This window comes from Pseudorca crassidens, chromosome 2, assembly GCF_039906515.1.
Source record: "Pseudorca crassidens isolate mPseCra1 chromosome 2, mPseCra1.hap1, whole genome shotgun sequence".
NCBI lineage: Eukaryota > Metazoa > Chordata > Mammalia > Artiodactyla > Delphinidae > Pseudorca > Pseudorca crassidens.
Genome location: NC_090297.1, coordinates 124,548,948 through 124,563,974, shown reverse-complemented (window position 1 = coordinate 124,563,974; position 15,027 = coordinate 124,548,948). Strand labels below are relative to the sequence as shown.

Below are 15,027 nucleotides of genomic sequence, written 5' to 3'. Positions count from 1 at the left end.
GATATGGGGAAGGAGTGGGAGAAAGTGGGACAGGAGATGGAACAAAGGGAGAAATGATTACACTATTCTAAGCCAACACTTAGCTAGCAAGGTGCTGTGAAGATGAAACAGGCTGATTCCTAGACCAACAGCAGCCCAGATAGAATGAAACAGTGAAAATTCATGTGACTGCAGGGAGGGTCTGTAGACTAGAAGAATTAGGACTGAGCAGCTTAGACAGGAAAGGGACCCTTAGAGGATGTTTGAGGAGTTCAGGTGGCCCGTCACCACTCTGTAAGGACTGCCTCCATATGCCAGGACCCACAGTGGGCACTGGGGATAGAATTTTGACCAAACACTCCCTGACCATGTAGAGCTTGCCGTCTAGTGGGCAATAGAAAGATTCCTGGATAAGTTGTGAAAACTTGGGGTTGTGGTCCCAGCTCCCCACAGCTTGTACTGGGTCACCCTGTGCAAATCGCTGTGCCCATCTGGGCTTTGCCTGCTGAGTATCCTTGTGCTCCGTCTCCAGGCTTATGCTTCTAAGAAGGTCTTGTGAAAGCTTCTCTTTGTATTCTTTTTATTTTAATGCAAGTAATGTGAATTACATTATCTTTTATTTTAAATGGCATGAACAATATAATATTGCATTTGTAAAAATTCTAGATGCCTCTATATCCATTCATTTATGCATTCTTCCATCTAACAATATATTCATAGAGGTCTAACAAGAGCAGAGTTTCCCAATTTTCCTTCGGTTGAAAGACTGTGAATCATTTGAATTTTAATGGTGAGTATACATCATTCCTACCAGTAAAACAAAGTTTTTTTATGATTTGCATAAAAATGGAATAAATTGTAAAGAATCTAGGTCATTGAAAGAGTGTCATGACTCAATAACTGAGGGAGCTGGGATCTTGGAAAGGGGGGCTCTACTTGTGCATCGTTGTGGTTGGATGACTTGGACTTGTTCTCTTCTCTTCAGGTACCAGACGTGCTCCAACAATGGACTGGTGGCAGGATTCCAGAGCCGCTACTTCGAGTCAGTGCTGGATCGGGAGTGGCAATTTTACTGTTGTCGCTACAGCAAGAGATGCCCATATTCCTGCTGGTGAGTTTAGCAGCCAAACGCAACTCCTCACTGCTTCTGGGGCTGGAGAGGAGCTTGCGGGGTGGTGGGGGGCGGTGCTCTGGTCCAGGTTTCTGGCTTCAAATAAGCCTGGGCTGTCACAAACAAGTTTTAAATATAGCATCTAGCCTATAGAAGGGGATGGATGGATGGACGGATGGATGAGTGGAAGAAAATGTCAGAATAATACTCACACTGGGAGAGACCTTACAAGTCATCAACCCACTGCTCCTATATCCCTCTTTTGGCAGAAAAGGAAACAAACAGAATAGAGCAAGGATGTGACTTGCCCGAAACCACCCAGCTATTTCATGGGGGTTCACTTCTAAGCTGAAGTGTACTGACTCCTGTTTTAGTGCTCTTTTCCCTCTATCACAGTAACTACTCATCACATCCAAGGCTGCTGAACCCATCTGGGAACTTTTGTTTTCCCACGGGACTTCTTTGGAAGAAGCCAACCCTGTTCCAGGTCAGAGTGGCAAACATAGTATATAATTACAGACTGAAAAAGGAGGCTAGTGCTTTCTAGATAACTATGTAATTCCAGTCTGTGAAATTTTGTTCCTTTCCGGCTCCCTGGGCTGATGCCACATATCCCCTGACCTAGACTTTGGGTTGACTAGGAGAAGGATGTATATTTATTTACCCTGATAACTTACACTGGATGTTGACAACGTAACTTGTTCCCAGTTCTTCAGTCTGCAAACAAGTCAGACATTTCTGCTTTGGACAAAGGAATCCAAAAGTGTCAACATTTGAAGGTTGGCTGACTCAAATGATGTATCTCTCCTCAGAGTGATGCTTGGAAGAACAGCCTTGTGGGTTATGCTTATTCTCTGCAACCAGAGAGCATTATTCCACAGATGCCCACGTGGGGCACAATGTCTCTAAGGATATGCATCTCCAAACTCTTAACATTTTTCTGTTTGAAGCAATGATAAATGGTAACTTCAGAGATCAACGTCAGCTGATATCAGTAGCTATCTGATGGGGCAGGGACCTCGTCCAGCTTTCCAAAATGCCTCCATAAAGCTGTTCTTACTCCACCACAGCAGGCAAACAGGCATGGCTAGGGTGTAGGATATAACTGTGAAAGGTCCTGAATCCAAGGCCGAAGGGGCTTCACATTCTGGGGTAGTGTAGAAGGAGCCCACCAATCATTAAGATGCTAGGAAATTAATGAACATGGAACTATGTAGGTAGGCACAAAGTCTTGATATCAAAGACTGACAGATAGAGATGTGCAACTTTTCTTAAGTTGCCCAAGACATTCAAATCTCTGGTAACCATATTTATCCTTGGCTTTGGTCTGCAATGGTCTGCCCATCTTCCTTCACCACCCTACCCTGCCCCTTCCTCATCCCACTACATCACCCAGACATGTCACTGATGGATGGTAGAACCAAAGGGTGGGGGGAGAAAGGAGAGAATTACTCAGAAAGACACAGCAAGTCAACTTAGAAGCGGTCCCTCTAAGGAAGGCTTCACTTACTGCACCTCTTTCCGGTTGCGTGGTGTTAGAGCTGAGAGCTACCACGGTTGTCAAGGAAATGGTACTTTTTCAAAGGGACACTTGGAGCAGCAGCAGAACGAGGCTGCCATATCACCATGGTAAGCAGTGCATGACTCACTATCCCACTGGTGTGTCTAGACATTTTAGTGGCATCTTTACATTTCCGGAGTCATGACGGTATATGTTTTTCTAAATTGAATGAAACCTCTAGGGCATGAATTAGGTCATAGTTCTTCAGCATCTCAGCATATCGCCTGGCACAAAGCGGGCCCTTAATACATTTCTCGAATGAATAACGAAACATCACAGGCGCATAGGAACTGTAACAGTGGTGAAACCTGACATTGATATGATGATGTTTTATAGCGGAAAAAGACTTCATTCACGAGCATCATTTTATTTGATCCTTTTAACAGCTCTTTGGAGTGAGAACTGTTTTCCCACACCTTCCCACAGTGAAAACTCCTGATAACTCTCTTATTTGAAACCTTCCCTTACATCACTTTAACTAGCTTGAATCACCTCCCAGGGAACTGGACATGTGTAGGTGGGGACATTTTTCTCTTCCCACTTTGAAGGCCATTCTGCAGCATTGAGCTTGACACTGAGAAGTGAGCATCTATCCTCTCTGTGCTTGCAAGCTTTTAGGGATTCAGGAATAGCACCACTCTGCACAGGAAAAAAAAAAAAATCATCCAACCAACTCCCACATAAGTGCGGGATTTATTTGTTTGGTGGGAACCAAGGTGCTGCTCCCATTTCAGTCTCTGCAGTTTCTCATGAGATAATACAGCATCACTGAGCTCTGGCAAGAAAGCGAATTCCTGATAGATGCAGACATGGCGTCACTCACCGGTCCCCACTGGGGTTGGATACATATGTAAACGTTACACATATTTATTTATATGTGAGAATTAATTCTTAGTCCATTCATCTGCAAACCACAAACACGTCACTGAGGAAGCCACAACCTTTCACAGACTGTTTGAAATAATTCCTCAGTCTCCAAACGGCTCCAGCGGCTGCATGCCATGCCCCAGGCTGTCCCCCATCAGCATGCTAAGGCTGTCCATGTGGAGAATATGTCCCAGGAACCGACAGTTTTGAATTGAGCATGTGTTTCCTTTCCTAAATGGTTCTTCTCCAGATTCGTGACCTTACATCAGGTTCACTGGATAATATGTTTTGACCAAAAAAATAATGGCCTTCTTCAGAATTAACATAGATAACCCGTTAGTTTTCCTTCAGCCTTGAGTTTCTACGACTCTCAGATGTTGCATTCTATTTTCCGCTGCCTTGTCCCCCTCTCCCCTGCTCAAGTCATAGCCACAGAATTTTTCTTCTTAACTCCTAGATAGCTCTAGCTAACAACAACAAGAAAATCAGTTCATCATAACATTCTCCTCTGTCTACCCCAAAGCACTCCATCAAAGCTAATCTTTAACTCCTACTCTTATTGTTCAGATTTTAATACAAGATGGATAGTGTCTGCATGACTGTTCCCCATGAAATCGTGGCAGGGACAAGAATGACCTCATAGGTACCTCCACTGTGGCGTCTGTCACCCCCGCCCCAGCTCAAATGCGTGCTGCGGCACTGTTCCCAGAGGTCTGGTGGGAAGGGCAGCTTCTACACTGGTTCTTCTGAGCAGGTGGGAAGCTGTTATTATAGAGATGGAGACACACACACTTTGAGAAATAGGACTGAATGTTAACATTTAAAGCAGCGTGCATTGAGTTTAGATGCTTTGGTGCCCTGCACCAACCATTGCCTGGCATTGCGTGATGCACAAAGCACTCATTCGGGAGACAATGGCCCCTCTGAGCTTGAGCAAAATCAGTCATACCTTTCATCAGTTGGGGTGGCCATCGTAATTACTGTGCCATATTTATAATACAGAAATGTGTTTGCTGCGTGCATATCAGTGCTGCCTCCTTTCTTATGCACAAACTTCAAGAGAAGAAACTTCAGAGATGTCGCTGGTTGTCTAGTAAGTATTGGGTAACGAAGGCCAGGCCCTATTTGCTACTTTAAAACAAAGTAAACCTCACAATTTGAGACCAAATTTGTCATTTTGTTCTCTCTAGTCTGCTCTCCTTTACTGTTTTCTAGAAATAATCATTCATTCTTCTATTCATGAATTCATTTAATCAGACTGAATATAAATGAATATAAAATAAGCACAACTCATAGAATTTGATTCAGTTCCTGTTGATCACGATGATGATAATGATGATTTTTATTTATTGAGCACTTATCATGTTAACACATTGACTTTTTTTTGAATATTTTATTTTTTAATACAGCAGGCTTTTATTAGTTATCTGTTTTATAAATATTAGTGTATATATGTCAATCCCAATCTCCCAATTCATCCCACCACCACCACCACCCCCGCTTTCCGCCTTGGTGTCCATACATTTGTTCTCTATATCTGTGTCTCTATTTATACCCTGCTAACTGGTTCATCTGTATCATTTTCTAGGTTCCACATATATGCGTTAATATACGATATTTGTTTTTCTCTTTCTGACTTATTTCACTCTTTATGACAGTCTAAAGGTCCATCCACGTCTCTGCAAATGACTCAATTTTGTTCCTGTTTATGGCTGAGTAATATTCCATTGTATATATGTACCACATCTTCTTTATCCATTCATCTGTAGATGGGGATTTAAGTTGCTTTCATGACCTAGCTATTGTAAATAGAGCTGCAATGAACAGTAGGGTGCCTGTGTCTTTTTGAATTATGGTTTTCACTGGGTATATGCCCAGTGGGACTGCTGAGTCATATGGTAAATCTATTTTTAGTTTTTTAAGGAACCTCCATACTGTTCTCCATAGTGACTGTATCAATTTATATTCCCACCAACAGTGAAAGAGGGTTCCCTTTTCTCCACACCTTCTCCAGCATTTGTTGATTGTAGATTTTCTGAAGATGCCCATTCTAACTGGTGTGAGGTGATACCTCATTGTACTTTTGATTTGCATTTCTCTAATAATTAGTGATGTTGAGCAGCTTGTCATGTGCCTCTTGGCCATTTTATTGTCATACTGCTGCTTTTAGTAGTCTCTTAGGATGCTGTGTATTTCTGTGGTGTCTGTTGTAACTTCTCCTTTTTCATTTCTAATTTTATTGATTTGAGTCCTCTCCCTCTTTTTCTTGATGAGTCTGGCTAAAGGTTTATCAATTTTCTTTATCTTTTCAAAGAACCAGTTTTTAGTTTTCTTGACCTTTTCTACCGTTTTCTTTGTTTCTGTTTCATTTATTTTTGCTCTGATCTTTATGATTTCTTTCCTTCTACTAACTTTGGGTTTTGTTTGTTCTTCTACCTCTAGTTCTATTAGGTATAAGAGTAGGCTTTTTATTTGAGATTTTTCTTGTTTCTTGAGGTAGGATGGTATTGCTATAAACTTCCCTCTTAGAACTGCTTTTGCTGCATCCCATAGGTTTTGGATCATCGTGTTTCTGTTGTCATTTGTCTCTAGGTATTTTTTAATTTCCTTTTTGATTTATTCAGTGATCTCTTGGTCATTTAGTAACGTATTGTTTAGCCTCCACGTGTTTGTGGGGTTTTTCTTTTTTTTCCCCTGTAATTTGTATCTAATCTCATAGTGTGCTGGTCGGAAAAGATGCTTGATATGATTTCAATTAATTTACCAAAGCTTGATTTGTGACCCAAGATGTGATCTATCCTGGAGAATGTTCCATTTGCACTTGAGAAGAAAGTGTAATCTGCTGTTTTTGGATGGAATGTCCTATAAATATCAATTAAATCTATCTGGTCTATTGTGTTGTTTAAAGCTTGTGTTTCCTTATTAATTTTCTGTCTGGATGATCTGTCCATTGGTGTAAGTGAGGTGTTAAAGTCCCCCACTATTATTGTATTACTGTCGATTTCCTCTTTTATAGCTGTTAGCAGTGGCCTTATGTATTGAGGTGCTCCTATGTTGGGTGCATATGTATTTATAATTGTTATATCTTCTTGGATTGATCCCTTGGTGATTCTGTAGTGTCCTTCCTTGTCTCTTGTGACATTCTTTACTTTAAAGTCTATTTTATCTGATATGAGTATTGCTACTCCAGCTTTCTTCTGATTTCCATTTGTATGGAATATCTTTTCCATCCCCTCACTTTCAGTCTGTATGTGTCCCTAGGTCTGAAGTGGGACTCTTGTAGATAGCATATATATGGGTCTTGTTTTTGTATCCATTCAGTGAGCCTGTGTCTTTTGGTTGGAGCAGTTAATCCATTCACGTTTAAGGTAATTATCGATATGTATATGCCTATTACCATTTTCTTAATTGTTATGGGTTTGTTTTTGTAGGTCCTTTTCTTCTCTGTGTTTCCCACTTAGAGAAGTTCCTTTATCATTTGTTGTAGAGCTGGTTTGGTGGTGCTGAATTCTCGTAGCTTTTGCTTGCCTTTAACGCTTTTGACTTCTCTGTTGAATCTGAATGTGATCCTTGCCAAGTAGAGTAATCTTGGTTGTAGGTTCTTCCTTTTCATCACTTTAAGTATATTGTGGCACTCCCTTCTGGCTTGTAGAGTTTCTGCTGAGAAATCAGCTATTAACCTTATGGGAGTTCCCTTGTATGTTATTTGTCGTTTTTCACTTGTTGCTTTCAATAATTTTTCTTTGTCTTTAATTTTTGTCAATTTGATTACCATGTGTCTTGGCATGTTTCTGCTTGGGTTTATCCTGCCTGGGACTCTCTGCACTACCTGGACTTGGGTGGCTATTTCCTTTCTCCTGTTAGGGAAGTTTTTGACTATAATCCCTTCAAATATTTCCTCAGGTCCTTTCTCTCTTTCTTGTCTTTCTGGGACCCCTATAATGCAAATGTTGGTGTGTTTAATGTTGTCCCAGAGGTCTCTTATTCTGTCTTCATTTCTTTTCATCCTTTTTTCTGTTTCATGGCAGTGAATTCCACCATTCTATTTTCCCGGTCACTTATATGTTCTTTTGCCTCAGTTATTCTGCTATTGATTCATTATAGTGTATTTTTCATTTCAGTTATTGGATTGTTCATCTCTGCTTGTTTGGTCTTTAATTCTTTCTTTAATCCTTTAATCCTTTCTTTAATCCTTCTAGGTCTTTTTTAAACACACCTTGCATCTTCCCGATCTTTGCCTCCATTCTTTTTCCGAGGTCCTGGATAATCTTCACTATCATTATTCTGAATTTTTTTTCTGGGAGGTTGCTTGTCTCCACTTCATTTAGTTGTTTTTCTGGGGTTTATCTTGTTCCTTCCTCTGGTACATAGTCCTCTGCCTTTTCACTTTGTGTATCTTTTGTGAATGTGGTTTTCCTTCCACAGGCTGCAGGAATGTAATTCTCCTTGCTTCTGCTGGCTGCCCTCTGGTGGATGAGGCTATCTAAGAGGCTTGTGCCTCGTTTATTTCTTATGCATGCAACTCATGATACTATGACACAGATAAGAGAATTGAGGTGCAGAAATTGCGACTTGTTCAAAGTACTGAACTCAATTCCAACAGGTCTATCTGCTTCCCAATCCCATGTTCTTTGCAGAGAACTGAGCTCTCTGAGTGTTGATAAGGAAATAAGACCTGGACAGGTGAAGTATTAGGTAACAATACAGTAGGCACCCAGTAGTGAAAACAGAGAAGAAAGTGGTTATTTTTGCTGAAGGGGAGATGTTGCAGATGGAGTTGCCCCCACTGATTGCAGGACCATAGCAACCATGATGTAAGTTGGCCAGTGAAAGCCAGCATGAATCAAAACAAATGTGTTTGCTGACCAGCCCTGAGCTTGGACAGCGAGCTGGAAACTCAGTTCTAAGAGAATGATTTGGAAAATACTTAGGGACTTTCCTCTTCTAATTTAAGTCACAGATATCTCTGGAACTGTGTTCCCCATGTTGTGATACATATTTGAACCGTTTGATATATAGATCTCCAAAATCCGCCACAAGTGGACAGACATGAACATACTGCATTCTTTCTCATACCCCCAGAGTTCAGGGTCTCTCTGCAGAGAAGGGCACTTTGGTGACTACAGAGTCATTTAGTCTCACTTGACCACTTTCCCCAGCTCTTTGCAGTAGAAGCCAGGGTGACTGTTCCCTTGAGGTTGCTTTCCTTTATGCATAAGTGCAATTGGGTTTTACTTTTCGCATTTTTGCAAAAGTAATTCAAACAGGTTCTGGTACAGCACCTATTGCGGGTGCCAGACGACTGGCAAATTAGCCTAACCTAAAGTTTTCTCATTTCTTGTAGCTTACCTAGAAAAGCATTTATTATGCAAGAGGATTGATCACAAACAGATTCTGTTTATTTAAGACATTTCTCAATGATTTTCCTGTCAGAAAGGGGCATCTTCTTTTTGGCTGGATGCAGAATGTAGGCCAGCTTCAACACATCAAGTCTATAAATGTTGAATTTCTCCTCCATGCCCACTGCTGAACTAGATCATAAAGGTGTATATGACCTCCATGTACCAATGACCCCTCAAAGAGTTCACTGTATTGATCATCATCGTGAAACAAGATGCTATACAGTATTCTGTTTTTAATCAGATGCTAAATATGTGGTGCTAACAAGTAATAGAACATTAGAATGTGATATTTTAGATGAGGTGTTAATTAGGAAGTGGAGAAAATAGGAGCAAAACAGAACTAGAGATTGGACTGACCAGAAGAAGCTTCTCTGAAATGTTGTTTGAGCATGGGCTGAGCTCTTAACAATGGGATGGAAAACACTGTTTCCTCTTGTCTTTAAAAATGCTGAAGTATGGCTTCCTCAGGTACCCCCTTCTGGTTTGTTAACTTGTAAGTGCTGAGTTTTCTTCCAGTTTTTACAGTAGGAGTCTGTAGTGTATGCCTCTCTGGCATTTCACGAAGTGGGATAAGGTTGAGATGTGACACTAGCTGACTTTGGGTCATGAGACATGGCCCCATTTGTTCATGTGCACTCCAGTGGGGTGCATGGCCTGAAAGTGGAGCCTCTAGGATGACCCCAAATAATCCAGCTGTCCTACCTACCAGCAGGTCAGACAAGTAACAGATAGATGCTGGTGCTATGAAGTCTGACTTTATGTTCAAGTCTCAGTAATCAATAATAAAGGTGAAGTTTGTTAAAATCTTATACTGAGTCACTTTCTGTTAAAGAATAGAGTCAAAACCCTTTAACTATTAAAAACCGCATAATTTCTTAAGCAAACCTCCGACAAAAAGTAAAATTGTCCTCTTTAGCTAACTAAATTCTATCTCTACTCCCCTTTTTAAAATGAATGTGATAACATATATCTGAGTAAGCTCTGTGATATGTCCTATTCTCACAGCAAAGGAGAATGCCATCTATCAGCTGCAGTTCAGTTAGTGGTAACGTATTGGAGAGAAAACATTTATTGATTCTAGTTGGATCTACAGATAATTTCAGAGCTTTAATAACCTTAGACGAGAAAATCCTATATCAGTCTTAAAAATCCCTTCCATTTGTATGGGCTCTCTTCAGTTCATAACTAATTTCTTTCCATCTCCTTCAACCTTATCTAATACAAGAAGCTGTACAAGTGGTTCTATGTTATCAAGTTCTCACTTAGCTTTGGAACAACTTTCTGTCTCTCTCATCTTGCCTGCATAGGGCATAAAAAGTAATGTAAAGCGAGGAATTGTACCCCAATAGTCACTCATCTAAAAGTGATAGGAGGAACACATACACACACATATGTACTTCTTTGTAAAGGGGTATGTAAGGCTCCTGATAGAAGAGCTTCAGTAATAGACTCATTTCAGTAAATTGAATAAAGACACCTTTCTGACTGAACTTTCCCTTCATCTTGCCAAGCTGAAGGCTTGTTTGATTGTTGTAATTGGCCTAGGAATGTACGGCAATGCTCAGTATGATGTGTGTTTTGCCAAAAAGCTGCCTGAAGTGACCTGGTAATTCACAAGGAATCTGGAACCACACTGAACTCTCCCCCTCTCTCCCTCTGGAAGCTCATTGCCATAGCTTATGAAACGCTGATCTTCTGCTTCCCTGTAGTCTCTTAATTTCCCGACAAGTCCCTATGCCCTTGTCCCAATACCTAGTTCTGAAAGTTTAAATTCTTTTTTTCCTCTGAGGAGCCATTACTAGGGCTTTCACTTATTAGAATATTTTGTGTGTGCATGATGTCATCACGAACTAAACGGAGACACATCTATCTGGTTCTAAAATTCAGAATCCTGGACCGTATTGAAACAGCAGCTCCCTCTATGAATGGTGTTTGGGAGGTTCACTTTCCTCCCAAAGGGGAGGAAAGGGGCCTTTCTCCCTCTGTATTTTCAGTTTCATAAAGTAGGGATAATTTCTATCAATATCCAAACTCCTTCCCTAGCCTCTTTAATCTAGGATTCTGTAAGATAGTCTAAACTTTATCTCATGATTTTATAACTAAAACAAAACAACACCAAACCCCAGAAATGAAGCAAAAACAAAAACTTGCCTGGGATCAAGATGGAAATACACAAATAAGCATGCATAATACCTTCTCCAGGGCATTCTAGAAATTCACTGAACAGCAGTCCCCCACAGAGAAATCTCCCAGTTGAACAGCAGGCCCTTTGGTCTGATCACCTCCAAAAATGAAGCAATAGGGAATGCTCGTTGGAGAAAGCGTTGGATGACTTTTGTCCCCCTTTGAAGCTTAAAATGTCATGATTTTTTAAAAATGCAAGCCTCTTTCCCACTTATTCCAAATGTATTTAACTATCCAAATCATCTGAAGGTAGATCAGTAAAGACTTAAATAGAAGACTAGCCTAATTATTTCCAATAGTTTTGGCAATTGGATTTAGCCTAATGCAGTATTGCCTTGTGTAGATTTTGCCTCAGCAGGTATTAAAATGTTTGGCAATTAACTTTTATACACTGTATCTAAAGAATGCTCTAAAAGTTCTGGAAAATACTTTGTGCTTCCTGATGCAAGAAAACCACCTCCTACTCCATCTCTTTTAATCCTAATTTGCATTATCCACATTCTCAACCAATCCCTCTTTCTTTGGGTAAATTTGAATCTAGCACTTGTTAGGATCCTCAGGGATCATAAACCAATGGAATCCAAATGACAACCTATTAGGTCCACTTATGAGTCATTTAACATTTTCATTAGAAAGATAAAGCCCCTGTTCTGGGTCTCTTTAGAAGCACAAAATAGACTTCTGCATTAGCCTTATTTCCTTTCATGAACATGTTGGGTCTGGCATCCTGATAGAGCATGCTTATGTCTTAAGAAGAGAAAAATCAGAGAACAAGGACAACTGCATAATGTGGGAAAAGGGATGGTTATGAACAAAGACAGTGAATTTTTAGGGCTCTGGCTAACCCAGGTTACCCTGAGCTAACCATTGATCTTGTTGCATCTAAGCACTGAGATTCTCTTGGGAGACCTTCCAGTTTATAAATCAATCTTTTTAAGATTTCATGACAATCTTGCAGTATTAGGACTACACAGGGAGAGATGTTTCTATCATCAACATACAATGACCCCAAATCACATTAAATTACTAACACTCACTATTTGTTTCCCAAGCAGCCTTGGGGATGCAGATGAAGACTTTGGGGAACCTGCATCATACTGAAAGGACTATTTTGGTCTTCAAGAGCCCCAGTGGTTTAGCCTTATAAGAACCAGGAAATTCAAGATTTATTCCAGGGTGGACCACAACGAACCTCTTCAGAGAGAGGCCCAGGATTGACGTAATTTTGGAGAAAGAAGGAAAGGAGAAGGAGGAAGAAGAAACAAAATTTCTTCTAATAATTCAACTCCTACCACGTGTCACACATATTTGTATTACTGTCAATGACAAACCTATAAGGTAGCTTTCATTCTTCTATAGACCAGGAAACTGAGATTAAATGACTCTCCCAAGGCTATTTATTTATTCAGCAAATACTTACTAGGTACCAGGAACTGTTTTAGGCGCCAAAGAAACAATGGCAGACTAGGTAAAGACCACCCTTGTACAGCTTACCTTTTACTTTAATATTTTTCAAACACCTTTTAGATCATGACTCACAATATAAAATGCATATTAAACTATTACACAATACAAACATCATATAAATACAAACATGCATATATACTTGAAACAAAGTTTTTACGCACACACCCAAGAACTTATCTTTAGTGTGTACAATGCAGTCTCTGATATTTTCTATTCTGTTTCTTCTTTTTTTAAAGTTCATCTGGTACTAACCAATTAAATTAATTTCATGATCTGCAACTAAGTCACAATCCACAGTTTGAAAACGTGGTTCTAGTGGACTTGAATGGAATGGATTAATATTGATATTAATCAATATTTCCTCGAGGCCTGAGGATTTATCTACATCTTTTTCAGTGTATAATTTAACGGCAAGAAGGAATATGAGAAGTGCAAGGAAGCTGTCCATCATTTTGCAGCCTGGAATAGCTTGGTGGAGGCCATCCACCTCTGGTTTGGGTCTCCCATAACGTTCAAACTCCATCTCTCCTTTATAGTATGTCTCTTGTTTGCTCCTGTTTGCCTCCAGCAATAATAGTTTTATCTTTTCCCTCTAACCTTTTGTTCTTCCCACATAGGCTGACAACAGAATATCCAGGCCACTATGGTGAGGAAATGGACATGATTTCCTACAATTACGATTACTATATACGAGGAGCAACAACCACTTTCTCTCCAGTGGAAAGGTGAGCCTTCACCATGGGCTAGGGTTAGCGAGGTCAGGAATTAGCTCCACACAAGGATCATGCCTGCAGGAACCTGGATCTGGGGTTTTCCCTATTTGAGTTTCTTACTTGGTCTAAGATTAACTGAGAGATTGATGGGATAGTGGAAAGCAATGAGAATTGAACCCATTTCATGGAGCAGCTCACCCTTGGAGATGAGGTTGTGTTCCAGCTTGCTCAGAGCAGGAAATTCCCAACTTGGTATTCCATGATGTTCTAAGCTTTTCCCTGTATTCAATTTCAAAGAGCATTTTTCCTTACCAAACATTAGGAAGAGAGTACAAAAATGATTGAAAGAGTACCCACTGTCAAAATGAACCCTCTCCAATGCCATTTCTCCATATGGTCCCCACTTTGGGTTGTGGGAAGAGAGAGAGAAAAGAAGGAGAGGGGGCTGGAGGGGAGAAACACACAAAACTTACCAACCTTATTTAGAAATAAAAAAGGAGAATTTAAATAACGGAAAAGAAAACGACACTAATTTTTTAAATCTGTTTGCTCTCACAATCAGCTCCCAATCTTATCACAAATATTGAATACATCAAAACAAAACAAGAAGAAGAAAATAAAAATTCTTCTCCCTACTAATAAAGAGACATGAATAAATTCAGGTGTTAAAAGGTTGATCTGTCTACTTTTAGTCAGGTGATCATCACTTTACACAGCAAATGAATTCCTGAAAAGTTAGCAATAAATATTTTTCAAATAGGACAAAACCTAACTCATTAAATAATAGATTGACAAATTTGAGTGTGACTTATGTTTTGTGTATATTTATGCTTTTGAGTGCAATGATATCACACCTAACTGATACAATACAATACAATACAACTGATACAATCCTTAATTTAAAAAAAGAAAAATAAAACAGAAAAAAAAACCCATGAAGTAGCTCTGAAAAGACACAATACGTGTTGCCGGCTCCATGAACAAAAACCCTTACATTTGCTCATAGGAGAACTTCTTAGTTCTCACACATTAGTTATTTGTATTTTAGATATGTTTTTATCTAGCTTAGTTACTATTTTCTAGAAGGGGCAAATTAAAAAATAAAGAGGGAAGATATTACTTAGAATGAGACTCACTTCACCAGTGAGAAGAAATAGCTGAATGATGTGACACACACAAAAACATACTTAAGAAAAAGAAAGAAAGAAAAGGAAAGACCTAAGAACTCAAAGACTATGGAAGCCCGGTGACATTTAGCAGGAGTGTGTATCCCCAACAGGCAGCACTGGATAACATTATAGCAGAGAGCTCAATATTCCTAATGATGTCTCCAAGTCATCATGAAAATTAGTTCTGCATTTCCTCCTTAAGAAGGCAGGAAGGAATACAGTAAAGAAAGCATGCCATCCAAAATTTCCAGCAAATAAGTACATTTTGGCAGTTAAAATGTCCAGCTGCTTGGCTTGGAAATTTTCAGTTATGTGGTTTAACTCAAAATCTTGGAAAACTGAGATACTATGTCATGCATTTGTTTAAAATGAATATACCCATGTAATTTTGCTACTGTCACTAACAATCAGTGGCTTAAAGGTCCACAACTTCGATTTCTTCCATTCTGCTAAAAGAGGCTGAGGCCACTACCTTGGATAAATATTGTCAGTGCACAGGACTCACTGGGCAGGAGCTTTTCCTCTACATGCAAATCGTAGTGGTTTCCTCCTGGAATGGAGTTGCTCATCTGGG

At 39.8% G+C, this 15,027-nt stretch overlaps 1 protein-coding gene across 1 annotated transcript in view; it reads left to right on the top strand.

Moving 5' to 3' along the window:
• Positions 1-15,027, top strand: part of DPT (dermatopontin) — a 39,282-nt gene that overhangs the window by 21,229 nt on the left and 3,026 nt on the right. Inside the window, exons 2-3 of the mRNA XM_067728568.1 lie at positions 965-1,090; positions 13,189-13,296. Of these exons, the coding sequence (XP_067584669.1) occupies positions 965-1,090; positions 13,189-13,296 (234 nt within the window). The remainder of the gene's footprint in view (positions 1-964; positions 1,091-13,188; positions 13,297-15,027) is intronic.